Source organism: Corapipo altera, unplaced genomic scaffold (assembly GCF_003945725.1).
Source record: "Corapipo altera isolate COAL_440 unplaced genomic scaffold, ASM394572v1 113, whole genome shotgun sequence".
NCBI classification, from domain to species: domain Eukaryota; kingdom Metazoa; phylum Chordata; class Aves; order Passeriformes; family Pipridae; genus Corapipo; species Corapipo altera.
In genome coordinates this window covers 10405325-10428735 of record NW_020884895.1, presented here as the reverse complement: position 1 = coordinate 10428735, position 23411 = coordinate 10405325, and the positions used below count along the sequence as shown (strand labels likewise).

The 23411-nt window shown below is 45.6% G+C and overlaps 2 protein-coding genes and 1 long non-coding RNA gene across 5 annotated transcripts in view; 1 reads left to right on the top strand and 2 right to left on the bottom strand.

Moving 5' to 3' along the window:
- Nucleotides 1–12911: 12911 nt before the first annotated feature.
- Nucleotides 12912–22301, top strand: B3GALNT1 (beta-1,3-N-acetylgalactosaminyltransferase 1 (globoside blood group)). 3 transcript variants are annotated; one of them, XM_027647455.1, is made up of 2 exons: nucleotides 12912–13207; nucleotides 19564–22301. In XM_027647455.1, exon 2 carries the CDS (start codon nucleotides 19632–19634, stop codon nucleotides 20619–20621), a length of 990 nt encoding a protein of 329 aa, XP_027503256.1. In that variant the 5' UTR covers nucleotides 12912–13207; nucleotides 19564–19631; the 3' UTR covers nucleotides 20622–22301. The 3 variants fall into 3 exon arrangements, with proteins under 3 accessions (XP_027503256.1, XP_027503255.1, XP_027503254.1); XM_027647454.1 differs by lacking the exon at nucleotides 12912–13207 and adding an exon at nucleotides 16788–16888; XM_027647453.1 differs by lacking the exon at nucleotides 12912–13207 and adding an exon at nucleotides 18266–18911.
- Nucleotides 13216–13930, bottom strand: ARL14 (ADP ribosylation factor like GTPase 14). Its single transcript, XM_027647458.1, has one exon. The coding sequence runs from the start codon at nucleotides 13928–13930 to the stop codon at nucleotides 13346–13348; it is 585 nt and encodes a 194-aa protein (XP_027503259.1). The 3' UTR covers nucleotides 13216–13345.
- LOC113949187 overlaps nucleotides 21565–23411 on the bottom strand; it is a 21949-nt gene continuing 20102 nt past the window's right edge. The window contains exon 3 of the long non-coding RNA XR_003528376.1: nucleotides 21565–23373. This is a non-coding gene — a long non-coding RNA (uncharacterized LOC113949187). The remainder of the gene's footprint in view (nucleotides 23374–23411) is intronic.

Genomic DNA, 23411 nt, shown 5'->3' with positions numbered 1-23411 from the left:
CTCCTCCTCCTCTTCCTCCTCCTCCGCCCGGGGCCCGAGCGCGCCGGGGGGGAAGCCCCCGCCGGGCCCGCGGCGAGGCGGGAGGGCCGGGTGTGTCGCGGGTGTTGAGGGTGCGGGGCCGGGATGGGGCCGGGGCCGGGCGGTGCAGCGGGAGGAGCCGGGAGCGGGTCGGTCCCGCGGCCCCAACGCGCCGGTGCCGCCGCGCGGGGGAGGGGAAGGGAAGGGACGGCGCGAGCGGGGCGGGGGGGGGGGGGGGGGGGCCGGGGGGGGGCCCCCCCCCTGGGCCGCGCCGCCCATTGGCTGCGCCGCGCGCGCCCCGCGGCCAATGGCGCGCGGCGGCGAGAGGGAGGGAGCGCGCGCGCGCTGACGCGCGCGAGGGAGGAGGGAGGAAGGGAGGGGAGGGGGGGGCGTTCGCCTCAGCGCCGCCGCCATCTTGGGCGGTGCGGGAAATGAGGGGAGGGAGGAGCAGCGCAGCGGGGACGGGCGTTCCCTGCCCGCCGCGGCGCCTGCGCTGCCGCTGTCAGAGCAGGAGCTTAACGCTTTAATGCGACTAAGCGCTTGGTTTGGTATTCGCTCCCCTCGTGGAGCCGAAAGTCAGCCTTTTAATCTTTCCCCGCGCTGCACTTTGCGTTCGTTTCCCTCGTGGATTCGAAAGTTAACACTTCATTCCATCTCCCCACCTGATTTTGTATTCGCTCCCTTCATGGAGCAAAAGTTAACACTTTAATCTTTCCCCGCACTATACTTTGCGTTCATTCCCTTCATGGCGCCGAAAGTTAACAGTTTAATCCGTCCCCTCATGGAGCTGAAAGTTAACACTTTAATCCTGACCCGCACTAGGCTTTGCGTTCATGACCTTCACTGAGACGGAAGTTGGCAGTTTAATCGTTCCCCTCACTCTACATGCTTGACTTTTCACTCCCCTCTTGGAGCTGAAAGTTAACAGTTTAATCCTTCACCCCATTTTGTATTTGCTCCCCTCGTGGAGCCAAAGTTAACAGTTCAATCGTTCCCTTCACTACACTTTGCATTCGCCCCCCTCATGGAGTCGAACTAGACCTTGTCTTCGCTCCCCTCATGGAGCCGAAGTTAACACTTGAATCGTTCCGTTCATTTCCCTCATGAAGCCAGAAGTTGGCAGTTTAATACGTTCCCCTTGTTATACGTTGCATTTGCCCCCCTCATGGAGCTGAACTACACTTTCCATTCGCTCCCCTCACAGACCTGAAAGTTTGACAGTTTAATCCTTTCCCTCTCTAGAGTTTGCATTTGCCCCCATCATGGAGCTTAAAGTTAACACTTTAATACATCCCCTCACTACGGTTTGTATTTGCTCCCCTCATGGAGTCGAAAGTTGACGTTTCAATCTGCCTCGCTGCACTTTGCATTAGCTCCCCTCATGGAGCCAAAAGTTAACAGTTTAATCCTTCCCCTCACTAACTACACCTTGGATTCGCTCCCCTCATGGAGCCAAACTGGTCTTTGCATTCACTCTCCTCACAGAGCCAAAAGTTAGCAGTTTAATCTTTCCCTTCTCTAGAGTTTGCATTTGCCCCCATCATGGAGCCAAAAGTTAACACTTTAATACATCCCCTCACTGTGGTTTGTATTTGCTCCCCACATGGAGCCAAAATTTGACAGTTTAATTCCTCACCCTGCTACACTTCGTATTTGCCCCCCTCCCAGAACCACTCCTAACTCTAAAAAAATTACTTATTGAAAACTTGTATCTGACAAACTATTGCCTCTTGACAGTGAGTCTTCAGAAATACAAAAGAAATCCCCTAATTCTGCACGTTTTCTGTGATGCAGGTGATCAGACCACAGAAAGTTTGTGGTAAGGTGGAGAGATCAACAAGAGCCAGGAAAACAAAGTGGTTTATTTACAAAATACCCAGGGTATTTCCTTCCGAAAGCTCACAACACCCGTGATACTTGGGACACAGCTTTAACTTATTAAGAAAATATGCTCAGAGTAATACCTGTTCCTCCCAGGCTTCCAGAATATTGGAGGGGAAAAAAACTGCTGTTCAAACTCTCGTTAATTTTTATTGAAATGAGGTAAAGAGTATTGAAAGAAACAGAGATACACTTGCAGAGCAGAGTGGATAGTAAATTTGTTCCTTCTTCTGTAATTTGATCCAGAAAATGATACCTCTGTGCATAACTAGAAGTACTCTTTTGAAAGTGTGTGTATATGAAAAAATATATATATTATATATATATATTCTGCCCTGATCCTTCTTGTAGTCTGTACTCACTTCTAATGGCTGGAAAATCAACCAGGGGTTGTGGGGATTCCTCTCTGTTGTCTTGCATGTTGACAGAAAAGAAGCCAAAGCTCTGGTGGGAAATGCAGCCTCCCAGGCGTGAAAACTGAGTCACTGAGTCACCAAGTCACTCACACACTGACGAGTATCAGAAAAGAGAACTTGGTTCAGCTCTTTGTGAAAACAGACACAATGAATTTTCAGACCGTGAGGAACTGTGTGTTTTGTCTCTGGATGTTTCTCAGAGGGTGAGGCTCTGATAGTTCCAGAGAGTTCTCACTGAGACCAGCAGTGGCAGAAGCTGAGTCACCACAGCCACATCTGTTGCATAAATGTGGCAGCTATGTCACAGCAGCATAAGAAGGGTAAATTAGTCGGGGCTAATTTGTCTGCTTGTCTACCAATATGTAAAGTGTTTTATTCCACCCTGGTATAGGGACAGCAGCCCTTTCACATTGCAGTCTGGGTAGACAAAAAGGACATTTTCTTGATACACCTATTTATATTTTAAAAAGTAATGCACTTTGTCCATCTGGCAATGTTTTAGAAGACTACACAGAGAAAAAGTGAATAGATTGTCTCTTCAGTTAGTGTTCTGTGTCATTTACAGGCTGGGAGAGCTGGGGATGCTCACCTGGAGAAGAGAAGGCTCCAGGGAGACCTGAGAGCCCCTTCCAGTGCCTGAAGGGGCTCCAGGAGAGCTGGAGAGGGACAAGGGATGGAGGACACAGGGAATGGCTTCAAACTGAAAGGACATAGGTTTATATTAGATATTGGGAAGAAAGTCTCTGCTGAATAATGAAATTGGACTCTAATACATTGGTACTACGTGTTCCATTCCTGCCCATGCCTTTGGCCTGTAATTACTCAGGCTATGAAGTAAAAAATACAAACTGTCCAAGGCCCAGCCCAGAAGTTTATGAAAGGAAAGAAAAGCCCTTTTCTTCGATCACCACCCTTTTCATCACCGTCTTTGCTGACCCAAACCTGCTCATCCCACCTCCACCACCCCCCACTGTCGCCCTCGATTACCCAAAGTGTGTGCTTTGGGAATGATGGAGTTGGAAAGGCAGCACATGGAATTGGAAAGGCAGCACATTCTGGAGCGAGCAGACTGACTCAGTGCCCCAGCTGGTGACAGTGACCTTTCAGTGGAGTCATCCCTGCCGACCTTCCGTCTGTGTTCTTGGAAAAAGATTGACAGAGTCAAGGGGCTGAGAACAATCACGTTTCATGAGTAACCATTTGAAAATAACTGAGAATCACCCCGGAGAATCCTCCTTCAAATCCAGGCCTGCCTTCAAATGGCATTGCTGCATCCCCGGGTCTAACACCCCACTCTGACGTGCACAGTTCCCTTCTGTGTAACTTCATGTGAAATACAAAACATGCTTCGCTCTTCCTAAATTATGTATGTTCCGAGGAAGACAATCCTTCAGTGCTCTTTGATCTGGTACCGGCTGAAGAATAATTTATACTGGGACTTCATGGAAGACATAATCAGCGGTTAATCAAGTGCATTTTGTGTAACTGTAGTCTAATTAATCTGTTTTGCTCTCGGAGGAACAATTACCACGTTATTTGTGTTTGATTTTACCTCAGATCTGCAGTGCAAAAACACTCAGGAGGCAAATTCTGAAGAACAGACAGGATTCCCTCTGAATTCTTGACCCAGTGTCACTGGGATGTCTTTAAAAAAACACCAAACAACAGGATATTTTAAGTCTAAATTAGCTTTTCCTAGAAGGACATTTTTTGGCTCAATGTAGGTGCCTACAACACAATAAATTATGCATGTAACACAAATTCTCTTGTTATGATACTCTTCAAACTTCATGTGCTACTGCAGTACAAAGCTCTGCATCTTTGAAATTTTTTTCATAGTTCTCAGTTTGGGAAATAGCAATGCAAGGAGGAAATTTTTATTAGCAATAGATATATATAAATATATGTTATATATTTACTAAACATATATTTAGGTAAAAGGCAGTTCCTGTGAGTGGCTTTTCATAGCAAGTAAAACTATCTCCTTAATATAAGAAACGAAGTCTTATGTAAAGCTGTAAAGATCTGAGGTGCACGTAGAAAAATTCCCATTAATCCTGGCATTTATACAAATGGAATAGCTGCTATTAACAGGAAAACAGCCCACGGGGCTGCTGGCAGGATATTTTTTGGATATCTTCCATCTGGTGTGCCAAACACAGGGTTGTCCAAAAGACAGGTCTGAAGGTGGCTGTGGATGGAAGTTGGCTGAAGGCCTTTGGATGACAGTGGGAATAAAAGATGAGGCCCACAGACACTTAAACAGCTCTCCTGTCCCTGGTTGTGCTCACACTCAGGGGTCATTCTCTTGTGTGGGGACATTTCTGTTGGGTGCCAAAGCTGTGGAGTTCCTGGGCGTGTTTCCCTTGGATTTGCTCATTTAGAACCACTGGTTGCGCTGTATTTTAGCTTTTCTTGTACTTAAAAAAAAAAAAAAAAAGAAGTATTTTTCTTCAGAAAACACTCTTTAGTTGGGATGGTACTAAAACCTCACTGTCTAACATCACAGTTTCTTAAAGTAATGGACTGCATAGGCTTGAAAAAGAAAATCAGCCTAAAATGTGGGTAGGAATCAATGCCTTTCCATTTATAACACTTTGATCACGTTGTGTGAGACACTGAAGTTACTGAGGCTGTTCTGGCTCCTGGAGCCACTGCTGGCCCCTCTCAGCTGTTAACACGGCCAAAGCCCTGTGGATGTCTCTGATGTAGTTTGGGAGCAATCCCTCATTTCCCCTGTCCCTCCCCAGGCTGGCTCTCCTGTGTTCCTTCCAGCCTGAACATTCCAGCTGCCCGGAGGATCTCCTCCCACGAGGCCTCTTTGAGTGTGAAACACCCCCTAATGAGCCCTAATCAAAGACTCTCTGTATTTTTATTTTCGTTTTTTGAACCTACCACGTGATTAGTTCTGAGATAACAGCCAGTATTCCGTTCCTCCCAAAGCACAGCTCCCCAGATGGTGCAAATGAAAGGTGGTTCCTCTGGCTCCTGTGGCCTTTGCTGATTTCCCATCAGCTGAACATCTGCTCCTGCGAGCAGAGAATCCACCCAGGGCTCCCACATTCCTGCAGACACAGAGCAGGAGGCATCAGCTTCAAATTTATCCTCAGAGTTCCCAAGCTGCCTCTGGAAGAACACACCAGCCTATTTCTGATCTCAGCCCTTCCCTTTTAATATCGCTTTTTGCCGAATAGAACCTTTGATTTGGGGATTGCTTTTAATTTCCATCGATGACATTTTTTACAATTCAGCCCATAAACATTCGGTTTTTAATGCACCAGATCAGGCAAAATTATAGATCAGGAAATGACCGCTGGCAAAAAAAAAAAGTTTCTTTGTATCAGAGCTGGAGTCAATCCCAAAAATCCATCAGCTGCAAATAGCCCAGGAAGAAGAGGGATTGATCATCAATCAGCAGCTTGTGGAGCTGCAATTCCCTGCCTGTGTTCCAGCTGCTCCACCTTTCCAACAGAACAATTCCCTGTTAAAGGCAAGGGAAGAAAATGTCACTTGAGAGAAAAAGTGAGAAAATGCGGAGTGAAATGAGCCATTTTGGTGTGGCCTGAACGATCCAGGGATATAGTCTTTCCATGCCAAAGCAAATCCTTCTTAAGAAGCCCCTGGTAGCACCACTGATGGTAGGACAGCGACAGAAAACATTTCTGGGTTTGGGTGGGTTCCAGAATGTTTCAGAAGGGAAAGGAAAACCTAATATCTGCTGGCAGGAACTCTGGATCCTGTTCCACTTGACTGTCTGCAGAAAGGGAAGTTTCTTGTCCTCACACTTCCTCAGGTTTCCAAACGGGATGAGGCTGATCCTCAGAGCCGTGTCAGAAAAATTAACAATATAATATGCTTAGATAATTAAATGCTGGTGTGAAGTGTTTGATAAGGTGTGTTGGACACAGCAACACTAAAAGGATCCCAAAGCCAGAGACATTTCTGGGAGCATCTCAAATTTAAGCTCTTTTAGCACTGCCAGGGAGCAGAGTTTAGTGCATAAAACGGCATCAAATCCAAGATGCATCTTTGAGGCAACAAAAATGTAAATGTCCAGATGCAGATTGCCATTGTCAGGGCTGTGCTTCGGGCTCCTTCTGAAAGGAAACTGGAATACACACTGGATAAGGAATTCTGAAAGGCTCAGGGACTCATATTGGGCAGGGATGTGGAAACACTCCCAAGTTTGCTTCTCTCTTTTTTTCCCTGTAATGAAGAAAATGAGGGCTCTGAGCAGCTCTAACTAGGCCCATCCTCCCAAGGATTAGGACTGACATTTCCTTGATCTCCTGCTGTCTGATAGAGGGTAATATTTCTGCTTCAGCTTTTCTTTTGAGGGAGAATAATGACCAAAGAATTTTCCTGAAATACACAGCATTTTAGCAGCTTCAGGAGCTGAAGATCACCGAGATCAGCTCTTTCTTTTGATATTCATTTCTTCTCTTTATATTCAAATCTCATTTTAGTTATGAGCTGGTTTTCAGGGCTCTTACAAATCACAACAAAATTAATGTGGAAAAAAACCCACCAACAATAAAGGCAATTCTAGTTTAGGAATCTGCTTGCTTGGACCTCAGTGTTGTGAAATTTCAGTGCCACAAATTCTGTACTTGTGAAATATTCCTCTTAAGGCGTAATGAAAACAAATGTGAATTTGACATATATCACAAATTTGTGTTTAACAAATTGTTACTTTGAAATACTTCATGTCTGAAAATAAGCCCCAGCAACACTGTACAGGATTTTTAGCTGTGTGGTTTAAGCCTCTCAGAATGAATTTGCCACCACCCCCCAGTTTAGTTTTGCTGAGCTGCAGGACACCTGACACACCACAAGATGTCTCAGCACGGAAACACTGAATTTTATGCAGGAATTTTTTTATAATACCACTCGATGAGATAAAGATTTTCTAGTGTTTGCCTTGGGTTTTCCTTAATACTCGACAGGGGCTTTTAGTAGCACATGGGGAAGAACAGCCTCATAGTGTCAGCAATAAATGATTATTTTAGATAATCGGTGAACCAAAGGACTCATTGGAAAACCTTAAACTTCCAAAAGGAAAGGCTCAATCAACTCTTTATAAGCATCTGAGAAATATCAAAGTCTTCCTGTGTAGGTTAAATGGAAGAATTATTTGAAACTATATCTAATTTCCACTATATCTAATTTTCTCTAGGGTTCCATCTTTGGGGCCTCTAAAATCTACGAAACTGTTGCCTTCAGTGTTCAGAGGAGCCCAGGGAAGTTCTGACCTGTTTGTCCACATTAAATGTGGACTTTAGGAGAAGTCTTTCCAACAAACTCTTAGCACAGGAGTGGTGCAGAAACCACTCCAGACCTGATGGCTGGAAGGTGATTTTGCTTTCTATTGCTTTGTGTATCTGCACACACTCAGGACTTTGTTTGCCCTGAGAATGTTTCTCATTTATTTTTCTTTTCTCTTCCCTTTTCCGTTGTGTTGCTTTAGTTTATCTTCCCCCACTTCCCCTCCTGATTAACTCCTGAAATTCTTTTTTCTGTAACATCCTCTTTCTTATTTTGTTTAACCTTTTTCAGAGGAATTCAGGCTGGGTTTGTATGCACTCAACATACGAGGAGCACACAAACATATTTTGACCAATATATATTTTAAATACATTGAACCTTACAGTGTAAATCCTCAACAAAGGAACAACCACGGAAATTCAGTCAGAAATCCACTGCCTTTTGTTGGGAAGAGCTGATGGCACCAGCAGTGGGCTCTGGGCATGAGACCCCTCCCACGAGGAGATTAATTTATTGTATATTAATTAAGCTGTTTGCAAAATGCCTTTACATTTTGTTTGCATCCAAATGATGGGAGGGATTCTCACAGGAATCTGTGACGGTCCTGTAAGAAAAAGAATTTTCAGGCTTCTGAATCAGCTGAGGGAAGGTCGAGAGCCCCACATTCTTCTGTGATTAATGTGTGTGCTTTAGATAAAGTAACTGAAAACTATTGATTAAGGCACAGTTACCCTTTAACGGCCAAGGAGAATTCCAGAGGAGATTAGCCTTTGTCTGGATCAATGAAATTGTTGCTGCAGTTGCCATCTAGATTTGCTGAAAAGAAACAACACACGTGGCTCAGGTTTCAGAGCCTGGTGGTTTATCAAACTCACAAAATTCCTCGTTTTAGGAGATATTTCACCAGATTCAGGCTGCTTACAGCAGAAATATAAGGCCTAGGAACTTCTCATCAGTGCAGAAGCACAGAATAAACAGGTGATCTTTGCACCAAAGAAAGCACGACAAGGGAACAGGTGAATAAATACGGGGAGAACAAGGAAATAATAAAAAATACTCATCAAAAGATATGGGTCAAGGGCCTGGTTGTAAAACCCTAACAGCCACCGGCAGGAGCTCTGCACACATCGTGGGAAAGGAGTGCTTTGAGGAAGGACCTGGAGGAAAACAATGACATGGGATTGTGGCTGTGTTCAGGTAGTTCCAAGCACAAGGAGTGGCATGAGAACAAGCACAAAAGCGCCGTGAAAATCTGATAAAGAGCCCAGGAAAACAGGCACTGCCTTTGTGATACCTGGGGAAGGACGGGAGGGGGAGAAAGCTCTGCTGGGGGGGGACCTGCAGGTGTAAATGTGTAGCTGGGGAGGGGACACAGAGGTGACAGGGGTGAGGGGTGGTGTCTTTGGTGACCAAAGAACCCCAAGTTATCACATCCAGCCCCACCCAGAGCTGGATGGTGGGGACATGCACACTGCAAACACATCCTGGATGAGCAGGAGGGGTACAAGAACATTCATCACAGCTGTAGGACAGAACACTGCAGAAACTGGAGCACAAAGTAATGCACAACCTGCTAAAATCCCTTCAAAATCAGATGTGTTTGGACTTGTTGCTGTTCATGAATTTACATTTGCAAATGGTCCCTGCCGTGTGGTGCTGCTTTGGAAGCAGGGCCTCCACCCTCCAGAGTTTCCATCCTAAATTACAGAGCCTTGGATAATCCAGGCTGTGGGATCTGAGGAGATACATGTCCACAATCTTGTGCTGAACAGAAATACCTGAGCTAATTAGAAGTGGAAGAAGCCTGGTTGTAGCTTGGGTTATTTGCTTTGAGAAGAAAACCTGCTTTAAGCTCTTTAATGTTTATTCAGCACTTCAAGGCATTGTTGTCTCCCTTTGCAGTAGATTTAGGACTCGTTTGATCCAGAAAAGTCTTCCCTTTAGTTCAGTTACTTGTAAGGAACGAGGAGGAGACACAGAGACATTTGAGTAACGCCCAGCACTGCACTGTCTGATATTGGAAAAGCCTTGTCCTGCATTCCTCAGACATTACACTTCCCTCTGATTCTGCAGAGTGCTCAAGTTACTGGAGAATTGTCTCTCAGGCAGAGGAGGAGGGAGTGTTGCCATCCAAACTTACAGTGCTCCACACCTTCCCTTCAAACGGCATTGCATCCTGCTGGATCTGTGTCCAGTGAGCTCCATGACTTACTTCAGGTCTCTGAAAGCCCACCATGATTTCACACCACAGTGATCTCGTCAACAAATGGCCAAAAGGACAGGTCCCCATCCTCAGCTTTTAAATTGTCCCATCCAAACACGTCCCGGTGGACGATCTCCTTGAGAGGGCACAGGGTCCTGCACGCCTTGGGTCTCACAGATCCCTCTGCCCCTTGTAACTCGTGATGTCAGGGGTGTTCCAGCACACCATGGATGACTCTTCTGTCAGCAGAAGGGAAGAGGAACAGCAAACTGTGTAAGGAATGTGAGCAGACACCGGAGGACTGGAGCAGTTTAGCTACTTGACAGAATCCAGCAATAAAACATGCAAGAATACCAGGGTATTTTTTCCATTAGAAAAAATTCCCAAACCTGAAGCAATACAAACACCTGACCCAAACTCTTTAAGGCCTTTCATCCCATGCAAACTTTGCAGCTCACAGGCTTCAGTTCCCCTCCCACAGAGGGCAGTGTTCTCAATATTCTGAGTTCTCACCTTCCCAAAGCCTTCAAAACCCCTAGAATTGTTTTCACTGAGTGACCTATAACATTGTAAATAATGAAATAAAATAAAAAACCTACCCAGGAATAAATTTTGCTTATGTTACTGTGGAATGCATTTTTAGGAGCAGTAGAACTCCACTTGGCTGTGCTCTGAAACTCAAAGATGATTCTGCTCATCTTTCTCAGCCAAGTAGCTGAAAGATCCCAAGCTCTCCAGAGCAGGATGAAGCTGTGGAACACCTTTGTGACTCCCTGGGTATTGATTTCACCATGGAGCAGGTGATGGGATCAGATACCAAACAATTCCCAGGGCCTGGGGTGAGCCTGTGGCACCAGCTCTGCTCCGCTCCGGCCACAGCTGAGCCACAAAGTTCCTCTTCCTCTGCCCCTTCCTGCCCATGGAACTTCCCAGACCTTGCTGAGTGGTCACAGAGGTTCTTTGCTGCAGGCCCAGAAAGGCAGTTTTGAGCAGTGGATCCATCTCCTGGGTCTCCTCATCCTAAGGAAGCCTCCGAGTACTCTGCTTATTCCTGCAGGATTTAAAAGACCAACCAGCTCTGGGAGCAAAGGAACTAATTAAAGCCAGGCTCTGTGGATTGATGATCCCTTGGCTCTCCTGTGGCTCAGAGGGAACATTTATCTCCGTGGGGACTCCTTTTGTTCCTTATCAGCCTTGCCCTCACCGGGGGGGCACTGCTGTGGTCACTTTTCTGTGTCTCGCTCATTTTTTTTAATTAAGCTTTCAGGCCTATAATTCCTTTGAGAACCTGCACCTCCAGCTCGACTGATATTTATTTTAAAGCTTCAAAATTATTCCAAAAGGTTGGGTTCTCCATGGGCAGATATAACAGGCTTCACTTCTCTGGGAAACCAAGCTCTCAGAAAATTCAATTTTTAAGTACTTGATATTCCGCAAAGTGAATGGAATAGAGTTTATCTCTCTCCTTTAAAGCATAATGTAAAATATTTCTTCAAGCTGATGTGTCATTTGCTGTAATTTGCTAACCTGCAGAAGGGCCTGTGTGCCTGAAAGCTTATTCTCATTTTTAGCTGTAAGAGCTGGCCTATTATAGGACTTTATTTCTCCCTTCAGAACTTGCTTCTTGTCTAATTAGAGACCCTGGTGAACCCTCATTAAATCTCTCAGGAGTGTTTCTCCCTGAGGGAGTCCTGAGGCCACAGAACTAAGCTGAGGTTTATAACAGACCCATGATTAGATTAGGAGAATTCAATATATACCATAAAATGCAAATGCTTATGAATGTATTGATTTGGAATATTACTTAACGTTGAGTTGCTGGGTTTGGAAAACTCATGTTAATGACTTTTAAAGATCTTTCTAGGGCCAGAAGATGGTATTTTATATTGAACCTAAATCATCAGCCCAGGCAATGAGAAATCCAGATCCCCGCTCTCCCTTTAGCAACAGAGTCTCAACATGAGTCAGGATTTAGCCCCTGGTAATTAGTCTCAGTATTAACAACAGCTTCTGTTGAGAAACCTCCCTTTGTTTACTATTTCAGCAAATTCACCTGATGATTTTTTGGCCTTTGAGTAATATATTCATGAGACAACAGGGTATGTCCAGGTGATTTTATTGCTGCTTCACCCTCCTGTAACTTGAAATTCCTGCCTGTTTATTAGTAAGAATGAAACACAAATTCCCTCTGTGAATGACTTGGCATCATCATTTTGTCACCAAAAAAAAAGGTGCACAAGAGGACCCTGTTTTCCAGGGTCACGGCCACGACTTTTCCAGAACCCATGACTGGGAAAAGTTCATCTTTCTGAGGTGCTGTTGAGGCACAGAGTAGTTAAACAACTTGTCTATGGTCAAAGATTGTGGTAGGAATAGGGATAAAAAAATCCAGGCATCTAGGAAAGCATTCCAAAGCACTGGGGCATCCCATCTTCTGCCAAGGAAGCAGAAGGAATTGGGCTGGATTACAACCAACAATTCAATGATCTTTTTTCTCCTGCTTTTACAGAGCAGGCCTTATTAACTCGTCAGCCTTAAACTGCTTCCATGGTTGATAGAGTTCAATTAGTCTTCTAGTTATCAATCCTTCATTGCCTTAATTCAGAATATTAATTCCCTCCTTCAGGCAGCAGGAAATCTGCACAGAAATTTCCTTTGGAATTGTTTCGTACAAACTGTAGTAATGGGATTAGTTATGTCAAATTTAATCAAACCTAAATTTATCAGCAACAATATTTCAGATGGTTTCAGTAAAGGCAGGACAGAATCTGTCAAGATCTATTAAAAAAATGACCAAGGAGCCAATTCTCCCATTCCTCCCCCACCCCAAAAAGATTGGAATTCAGCACTTCACTGGACTGATCCCATCCCTCTGCTCTTGGCTAAGGAGAGCAATCCAGCAGTGAAACAAGGAAATTTCCAGCTGAAACAATTTCCAGCACATGGAAATCTGGGACAATGGGACATCAGACCTACACCTTAGAGACAGCACTGGATCCCAGCTCTGTCTGGGGCTGATTGAGGGGCAGATCCTGCTTGTTAAAATCTGTTTGGAGTAATTGTTTCTAGAATGCAGTAATAGCCAACAAGTTCTCTTGCACATAATTAAGAGTTTAAGCTCTAAACCCACTATTTCATATATATATAAATATATATATAAATATACATATAAGAGAAATACATCCACAGAGTATTTATTACAAAACAGCGTTTTATCATTGCTGAACAAATGACTTGGCTCGTTTACATCTTACAAAATGACCTGATTTAAGGGATTTAAACACTTCTCACCTATTTCGTTTCCAGGTGCTCAACTCCACCTTTCTCATCGTCCAACAGCCACATTTCTGAGCTGAACAACCCTGAGCAAATAAAAAAAAAAATAATAAAATGCTGCAGAGTCGTATCTCGGAAGCATCTGCAGGTATAACAGTAGACTTCAATATTGTCAAAGTTCTTTATAAATATTTATGTATAAAAGTTCCCCAGACTCCAATATTTCCAGATTTAGTCGGTCCAACAAAATATGTTCACATTCTCCAGAGTTTGATGATAGAAATCCTTAAAGTGTTTCGAATTCCTTCAGGATTTTGAAGGACTCCTTGGATCTGCTGTACTGCTTGGCAAACGTGGTCACTCTATAGAGAGCTTCTTCCAGCCCCTCTCCCGTGATGGCACAGCAGGGCTGCACGTACCAAGTCCTGTCACTGCAGTACTTCTTCATCTTGAACCTCCTGGTGATTTCCTCGGCGTTCAAAGCTCCAGGCAAGTCCTGCTTGTTCGCCAGCACCACGACCGGCACGTTTTTTATGGATTCATTCTTCAAGATGAGCTCAAACTCTCTCCTGGATTCCTCCAGCCGTCGCTTATCAGAGCTGTCCACCACGTACAGCACTCCATCTGTGCCCTCCAGGAAATTGCTCCAGACCTGCCTCATTTTCTCTTGCCCTCCAACATCCCAAAACGTCAGTGTGAAATCTCTCCCGGTTTCAATCATGTCCACATTAAAGCCAATGGTTGGCGTGGTCAGAAAAGCATCTTTATACCTGAGCTTGTACAACAGCGTGGATTTTCCTGCAGAATCCAGTCCCAGCATCACTATATTGGCTTGCTTCTCTCTGTGGGGTTTGGTGTTCTGGTGGCCCATTTCTGCCCTGGAGTTCTCCACTCCAGCCAGGCTGGGCTATTCCCTCTCTTCCGTGAAGCCAATTTGCATGGATGTCTTTCCTCCTCCGTGAGATGAAGCACAAAGAGGCAGGAAGGGGAAGAAGCAGCTCTGTGCTCTGCAGTCAGTAAAACCTCTGTGCAAATACACGGGGTGGTTTATCGGGTTGATAACAGGCCAGCAGTGCTCAGGAAGGTGCACCCTCCGTGCCAAGCCTGTGGGTGGGACACCATGAGTAACCTACCAGTTGGTCATGGGCACAAAGGTTACTGCCTTCCAACAGGTCTTCCAACACTTCCAGGACCAGCAGCCTGGCTCTACTCCCTGATCCGTGGGCTGGGGAAAGTCTGCCCCGTCTCAGTGCGTGCTCAGAGATCAATCCCTGCATCCACATCCATTTTGGAAAAGGAATTATGTATAAATGCAACCAGTGAGGAGGGGAAATCCTAAGGTTTGTCCATACTTATCAATCCATAAACTGACAAGGTGTCCTCAAAGTGCATCTTCCAGCAACAAACCAATGTCACCTTGAGTTCTGTGTGCAGTTTCAGGCACCACAATATAAGAAAGATATTAAAGTATTAGAGAGAATCCAAAGGAGGCCACGAGGATGGGGAAGGGTCTGGAGGGGAAGCTACGAGAGAAGCAGCTGAGGGCACTTGGTCCGTTCAGCTGGAGGAGACTGAGGTCAGACCCCACTGGGGTCTTCACCATCCTCCTGAGGGGCAGCAGAGGGGCAGGTACCGATCTCTTCACTCTGTGACCAGTCACAGGACTCGAGGGAATGGCCTGGAGTTATGTCAGGGCAGGGTCAGGTTGGATCTCAGGAAAAGGTTCTTCCCCCACAGGGTGGTTGGGCACTGACCAGGCTCCCTGGGGCGGTGGGCACAGCACCAAGGCTGCCAGAGCTCCAGGAGGGTTTGGACAAGGCTCTCAGGCACAAAGTGTCATTCTTGGGGTGTCCTGTACAGGGCCAGGAGTTGGACTTGATGACCCTGCTTGGTCCCTGCCAGCTCAGCATTCTCTGTGATTCTGTGTCAGTGGTTTCTAATCTGAGTCTCCCCAGGCCCAGGGACTCAATCAAACTGTAACAGAGCTCCTTTAAAGGCGGGCTCTGCTCCACCCGCCTGCCTCTGCCCATGGCACTGCCTCCTCCTGCCAGGGCTGTGAGCTGGGGGTTCTGTTTGTATGAACAACTTTAACTGCACTCTGTATGATGATATAATGAGTAAATATAGACCTTATGAACCAGTCATCGCTGAGACTCTGCTGCCTGAAATTAAAAACCTCTGTTAGCTTCATTCTGCTCTACTCTGTGCTTGCCCACTGATGAAGATTTCCTTCAGTAAAGGGACAAGAATCAGGGAAATAACCGTGTCTTGATAATTTCTTTTGCCAGCATTCTAAATAGTAAAACAAACCAAGAGGAGACAGAAAATTTAGTCTGATATTATTGAATTCCTATTGAGTCTCCATTTTTCAGACAGTAGACAGACCTACACCGGGCTGGCCCAACACATACCAAGTACTGCAGTACTAACTTGCTCTCACACCCAAAGAAACCATTTGTCTTTGCTTCAGAAAATATATAATCAGCAAAAAGCTGTGAAGGTCTTGGTGGCCAAAGGAGCTGCTGACTGATAGCACAATCATTTCAATAATTACGACATTGATTGCTCACATATTACACGTTGCGTAAAACAGACCTCAGCCTTGTCAGACAAGTTATAATCTGGTATCTCTTGAAGCTAAAAGGGTTAGACCAGAACTAATTGGGGGCAACAAAATATGACAGTGATGTTCTCAGTGCTGTGCATTTTTCATAGTTAATAACACGTATAGATTACGTGGAGGACTTTTTGCAGGAGCGGGTCATGATGTATTAAATCCGGGAAGAAAGGGTTTTGTGTTTCCTTATAAATAATGTATATGAATGAACTGAAAGACGGGGAGGCAACTCTGTGATGTGTGATAGAGTCAAATGAATCACAATTCCCTGGAAAACAGCGTGCAGTTCTGAGGAAACATGGTATCCTGAGCAAGGGCAAAGCCTGGCAGGGATGGATGGTGCTGTGACTCGAAGCTCACACGGTTCTCTGCTCCGTGTCTGCTCCAGCTGAGTTCAGTGTTTATGGTCACCACTGTCACTTCTTACATCAGGCCGTCACTTCATGGCAGTGATCAAGCAGTGCCTGATTTTCACCAGCTAATTAAAGTGAAGGCCAGCACAGAGCAGCTGCCCTGGGAGGGCATCGGGGTCTGGTCATTTCTAACTGTACCAGAGCCCACGTGAGTTCAGTTCAGAGCAGGATCCTGTGATCCAGAGCTGCTTCCAGTGAGGATTCCCTGCATTGCTTCAGAGTTCGTAATCAGTGCGAGATCAAACCACAGGACAGGGTGTGATGCAGCTCCTGCCGCCGGGTTCTAACCCCAAATATTTGCTCCCGAGCACGGACGGAACATCCACCTTTGCTTTGTCCAAAGGTGTGTTTGCCCGGGACTATCCCGTGTTTAGGGTTTGCCTGTAGGTTCGGTTGCACAACCCCGAGTCATAAACCCGGGACAGCTGATTTGGCACCAACTAATCTGCGCCCAAAGCACAATAACCCTTTTGTGTACCCGGCCGTTTTGTGTAAACTCTGCAGGTCGCCGAGTTGCCTGGGCAGGTTATTCCACTCGCTAAAGTCAGCAGATGGGATGGAGGGAGTGAATCCTCGCCGGGGCCATTCCAGCGGCCGAGGCAGGAGGGGGAGAAAGCGCCGCTTGCTCTTCCCGGCCCTGCCCGGCCTTAGCTCGGGATTCCTGCCGGAGGGATCCACCGGGATGATGCCCCGGGAGCCGGGCGGGGCAAGGCGGGGATCGGCGGGGCCGCTCCCGGAGCTCGGGGAGGCGGAAGGGGAGGCGCCGCTTCCCGGGCCCGGCGAAGACACGAGGGACACGGTAATGGGAACGGGAATGGGAAATTGGGATGGAAGTGGGAAATTGGGATGGGAGTGGGAGCGGTGGGTGCTCGGGGGGAGCCCAATGACCGCGGGCACCGAGCGCGGCTCCGGTGCCTGATTTTAATAAAGACCGCTGGTTTTAATAAACCCGGCTTTAAATCGCTGCCTGGGTTCAGCAGAGGGCGGCAGAGCCCCTCGCACCATCCCTCCCTGCTGGTTCTTAATCCATGGCACCAGAGAAGGCGCCTGGAACAGAGAACCGGGGTTGCCCGGGCGGTCAGGAGTGAGAGCAAGTCGTTGTTAAAAGTCCTTTAAAATAGTTCTTAAAGTATTGTTATATTAGAGCGTCGTACACCGGCGTCTTGCAAAATTTCCACTAGATTGGTTGTAAGCCGCATGGAATAACTGGCTGGTCTGGGTTGGGAGGATTTTAAGGATTATCCAGTTCCACCCCTTGCCATGGGAGGGGACACCTTCCATAGACCAGGTTGCTCAGAGCTCCTCCATCCAACCTGACCTTGAGGCCAAGGGACAGGAATATATTTCCAAATAATTTCTGCTGGTAGCTTTATAAAGCGAAAGGATTTGTTTTTCTATGCATCTAACATTAAGATATTTAAAAATCTTTAAATTGGATGATATCATAGTTATTGGAATTGTCAGTCTTCAATGAATATGAGGTTTTCCTGCCAAGCATGTCCACACTCTGTAATTCCCTGGCTGAAGCAGAGTGTGAGAGATGGATCTAAAATCCCTGTGGAGCATGTTCAGCACACGTTGCCTCACCTTTGTTCCAAAGTTCATTGTTTTGATCTCTTGGCACAATCTCAGAGCCACCGAGTTGTGAGCTTGGAAGAAAATGAAAGGAATTCCCTGGAAGGAGCAGTTCCTGACCTGGTGCTGCTCCTGATGCGCCTGCTGTACCACTGGAAGGGGAAAACTGCCAGCAGATAAAGCCTGGAAGTGGTGGAGAACCCACTCTGGGAAGCTGGAAGGGCTGCACCTGCACCAGGACTGGGCAGCAGGTCCAGCTCCACTCTGACCTCGCTGCTTCAACCTCCTTCCTTTGCTTTAACCTGTTGAAATAGGAAGAGATGGAGATTTTCTGAGGGCTGTGTTTGGGGTTTCCCCTTGGATTTGCCTGTTTTCCTGCCTGTGTTTGAAGTGGTCAGTGATCCTAGAGGGTGACTGCCACAAAGAATCAAAGTCTTTATGTTTTTTTCCATTAGGCAGCCAAGAACTGATCCAGCTGTGACATGCTTTTACTTTAAGTTGGTCATCAAACCCTGATAAATGTTATTGATACAATAAGCACTGATATATAAAACTTAAATTATTTTCTTCCACTATGTATTTTCATATTGTTCACTGAAAGTCAAGTTGGTGGATATAGAGAGAAGATTCCTGTTAGTTACTTCCTGGTTTTGAGAGAGATCAGTCCAAAAATCTTCTATTAAATACTTATTTATATAAAATTGCTTTAAATCCATTTTAAAGATACATCTTTGGTGAATTTTAAAGAAATGTGCTCCAGGTTTTTCTTTTAAAGGATGATGAATTTAAAGTCAGATCCTACACAGAAATATGAGGCAGGTGGGCTCTGGCAAATCAAATTTCCTTGGATTCCAGTGTGCTGTGTATTTGTAAAATACAAAACACTTAGAAGCCCTGTGGTGATATTTTTGAAGATAAACAGTAATTAATTGTGCTGAGAAATCGAACCTTCCCTCCCCCTTACTGTGTCTTTGTGAGTACTTTACAGTGCAGGGTAAATATTATTACTGCAAACATCAGAAATCGTTTAGAATTCCTAAAGATGTCTAATGTATGAGCACAGCACGTGCAGTTTTAAAGAAATACAGGAAAGGTAAACAGTGGTACATGGAGGGTGCAGGGTTTAAATTGAGTTTTGGGAAGATGTATTGATTGGGATCTCTAATCCTGACACTGTGGGAATGGTTTCAGCACGGATTCCATGGGGTTTGGAAGTACCTGCTGAGGAGTTGGGGCTCCAGGCCGAGGTGTGTGTCTCAAATCCAAACATGACTTGGCTAATGGTAAAAATGGTGATGGTTTTGGTCAAAAATGGCTTTATTAAATCACTTGATTTAATTAAATGAGTTGATTTTTACCTTCTTCCACCTTCAGAACAAGCAGCTGCTCAACCCTTAGATAGGGGATGAAATATTTTTGTGTACTTTTGCTGTCTTGGCTGATTTGTTCCAGCTCGTACAAACCAGTAGGAATTCCTGTGTTTAAGAGAAATCCCACATTTTGAAGCCTCCGAACATCCACTTGCTTTGGAGCTGTTGGATTTTGTTCCTTCCTGGCGGTGGAATCGAGTGGGAGAGATTGAGATCACAGCATGGATCTCTGAGATCTCTGGGATCACAACATGGATCTCTGGGATCTCTGGGATCACAACATGGTGGGATCACAACATTGGCTCAGATCCATGCAGGGGGAATTTCCAAGGAGAAAGCCAGGAGGTTTCAGTCCAGGCCGTGCTCCATGCTCTGCTGTGATCCATGGAGTGCAGGACGGAACAGCTGGATCAGGGAGGCTTGGATTTGTCTTCACTTTACACCACGCTTCCTGCTGACACTTTAGAGAAGGAAAAGGTGATATTTGGGTAACACTGCTCTGAATGCTACTTGTTCCTTTCTTTTCCAGCAAGAAAGATGCCTCAGGACTCTTGCAATGGATTCTGAAGGTCACCACTGCACTTCCACAGATAGACCATGACACTTATTCCAGTGGGTGCCACGTACAGGAGGCCCTTGAAGTGGGTTTTTGTGTTTCTCCTGCTGTTTTCCATGGTAACAATGTTGTACATAACCTCCTTTCCTTCCAACACTGTGCTTGAGAAGGTGAACCTGATGTATTTTTACGAGTATGAACCCGTTTACAAGCAGAACTACCTGTTCACGCTGCGGGAGCGCTGGAAGTGCCGGGACATCCACCCATTCCTGGTCATCCTGGTGTCTTCCAGCCCGAGGGATGTGAAGGCCAGGCAGGCCATCAGGATAACGTGGGGCTCTCGGAGCTCCTGGGGGGGCCACCGAGTCCTGACCCTGTTCTTGCTGGGGCAGGACACCCAGAGGGGAGACAACGCGGCAGAGCTGTCGGTGGAGGACGAGAGCATCCTCTATGGAGACATCATCCAGCAGGATTTCGTGGACACCTACGACAACCTCACCCTGAAGACCATCATGGGGTTCCAGTGGGTCTCCGAGTTCTGCCCCAGCACCAGGTTCCTCATGAAGACTGACAGTGATGTCTTCATCAACGCCCCCAACCTGGTGAAGTTCCTGCTGCAGTGGAATTCCTCGGAGACCCTTTTCACTGGTTACCCCCTCATCAACAACTTTGCCTACAGGGGCTCTGACAAAACCAGATCCATCTCCTACCAGGAATACCCCTACAGGTTGTACCCTCCGTACTGCAGTGGGTTGGGCTATGTCCTGGATGGAAAGCTGGCCCTGAGGATTTATGAGCTGATGAGCCACGTCAAACCCGTGAAATTTGAGGATGTTTATGTTGGAATTTGCTTAAACATTCTTAAAGTCAACGTCAGTGTTCCAGAAGATGCAGAACAGTTCTTCCTGTATAAAGTTAATTTTGATGTCTGTAAGTACAGGCATCTGATTGCAGTTCATGGCCTTACACCGAGTGAACTCATCCAGTCTTGGCAGGATTTGTCATCCAGCAATTCCGTGACTTGCCTTTGATTCTGGATTAACACACAAACTGAAAAACCTGTTTGGTGTAAAAACAACATTTAAAGGGCAGGGAAATGCAAACCAAAAGCAGTTCTAGAGATGCCTTTGACAACACTGCAGTGGCAGCATTTCCCTGGAACATCCCAGTAGTCTTAAATAAAAATACCAGGAATTCACAAAGCACTTTTCCACGTGGGTATCCCACACACTCAGGGTACTTTGGAATGCTCAGGGTACTTTGGAATGCTCAGGGTACTTTGGAATGCTCTGTCCCATCTGCCTCAGACACCTCCCCACATGGTCAGCTACAGGGATTTCTGCCTGAATCTTCTGGAATGGATGAAAAGTCACCAAGGAATAATGTTTATGCCAAGAAACCAGCTTTGAGGATGCCTCCCAAATTCCTGCCTGGATTGTTTTTACGGTTTTATGGCCACTCTCCATTATTTGTTCTCTGCCCAGTGTGAAGCAAAACAACCTTCTTTCTGTGCCTCACCTCTGTGACCCTTCTGAGAATGTCACACCTGGGTATTTAAATGTATCACCTCTGTCAGGCTTCCAAGAACATTCCAAGCCTGTGGGATCTGCAGGAACTGATGGGAAATTCTGGGAAAGTGGGGCACTTTCTGTGTGTGTCTCTACAGACATAAAACAGAATGGCTTTGGTGTCTTTGACAGTGTTCCCAGACTCCTGGAGGGCAGGTGGAGTTCACTGGTTATGAGATATCCCAAAACCACTGGGATAATCAACCCCCATATATAAACATCTCTCTGTGTGTACTGATGCATCCCAAGAGCTTTGGAAGCCACAGGGAAGATGAAAGCACAATAATTTCTCCTGTGATTTATGTCTGCTTTTCTCAATTAGTTTCCTTCCCCCACATTTTAAAACACGAAAAAGGAAGAACCCCCCGATATTTATATTTAAAGAAGACAAACTCTGCCCTCTGTGTAAAGACCAGTTTTTAATCACTTTATTCATATCAGCAAGGCCCAGTTTTCAGTAGTTTACACTTCTAAGAGACAACAATACAGAATTTTGCAATTGCATGAACATAATTAATCTGGACACATCCACTACACGGGGAGGAGACTACGGTGACATCCTGTCCATGGAGCAGCTCCTGTTCCCAGGGATTTTGCCTGGCAGAATTCCACAGTGTCTCCTAGAGACAAACCACAAGAGGTGCAGAAACCTCCAGGACCACGGTGGGGGGGAGGTTTCAGCAGTGCCTTCATTCCCTTGTGGTCAGGATTGAGTTTGGCTCTTTTCCAACAGCTGCACGTGGGGTTCGGGTGGGATCGGAGGACGGGTTATTTTTTTAGGTATAAAAGTGAGGTTTTGGGGACAACACTCTCTAGACAAGATGTCAGTGTTCTAAGGATGGATGTTAAGCTCGAAGTTTTTAAAAAATAAGAGGTTTTGTTTTTTTTTTGTTAAATAGCTGAAGATACAGAATTGGGTAACTGAGGGAAGGATGCTCTTGTATTTCCAGAAACAGGTACAACTACAGCTGTGCCATGGGTTTAGGATCTGGGATTTGATTGTTCTGTGGGCAGATCCTGAGAGCTCTTTGAGAGATATTTGCCTTGTTCTATGATTGTTCTTACATCTCAGAACCCAAACCCCTCTGTTTTTTAGAAGCCTGCCATGTCACGTGTTCAGAAATAAATTATTTGCCACAAGAACACTGATACTACAGCACAGTTTTTATTGCTTCCCCTCCCCCCCAAAAAAAAGTAATTATGACTCTGCAGGCTTCAGAAAATAGATAAAGCAGAGAGTGGTCCTGGTGAGGGAGAAAGGAGGGTCACAGAGGACCAGAAACACACTCATCACCTGCCAATATTTGGGGTTTCTGTGCCCCAAGTGCTGACACTGCTCAACAAACAAAGGTCTGTACACAGTGATCAGTTTGAAATTAATTGTCATCTACAGTGACAGCAACTCTGCAACAAATCCCACTGGAAAATAGCCCTGGTTTTCTGAAAAAAACCCCTCCTTTCCAAATCTGATTTGTGTTTGAGTCTGACCTTATTATTGCTTAAAAGGCTGGAAAATTCCTAACTCTAAAATTCCTAACTAAGCTCCTGTTTCTGCTTAAAGCCGTGATTAGGGAAGTTTTTAGCATGAGCAGCCATGCAAGAGGTGAAAAACCTTCAGACCATGAGTTAATCTAAGAATTGAACTCAGGGGTGGGCCCAAATTTTATTGCATCTGCCTAAAATACTGTATTAAAAATGCCTAAAATTTTTCCAGATCCTAAGGGTTGTTGTTTTGTTTTTTTTTTCTCATGCAGTAAGTGGTTTAAAAGCTGTAGTAAATCAGAATTCCAAGTACTTGTGTGATTTTATAGGAAAATTGGGGTTCCTGACTTGAAAAGCCTAATGGTAATAATCCATTGGGCAAAGATGTTTGGGAATTGCTGCTGGATGGGGAGCAAAGGGGGGGTTCTGACGTGGAATTCCCTGCCTGGATGTTATTCCAGAGGAGTTAAAATGCTGAAATGCTTCGTGTGCATTTGGAACAAACAAATTCCAAATAAACCAGGCAGGGGCAGCATTCCCTGTGATCAGTATTCCCAGGACATTTGGCATATTTTCTGAAGTTTTGCCTTATGTTTCCCAGTCCCTGCTAAAGCAGTTCAGTGCAAGTAACTCACAGATGCCTGGATGCACAGCAAACAATGGAATTTTATCAGGTTTCTGTCAAATTTAAACTAAAACCTGAGTGAAGGATGTGCCACTGAGTTCCTGTTTCCTTAGGGATGCTGAAGGAGTGTGGAGCTCCATATTTCC

Bases quoted from the DNA above. Each gene is read 5' to 3' on its own strand.
- ARL14 (XM_027647458.1), bottom strand. From the start codon at position 13,930: ATGGGCCACCAGAACACCAAACCCCACAGAGAGAAGCAAGCCAATATA.
- B3GALNT1 (XM_027647455.1), top strand. From the start codon at position 19,632: ATGACACTTATTCCAGTGGGTGCCACGTACAGGAGGCCCTTGAAGTGG.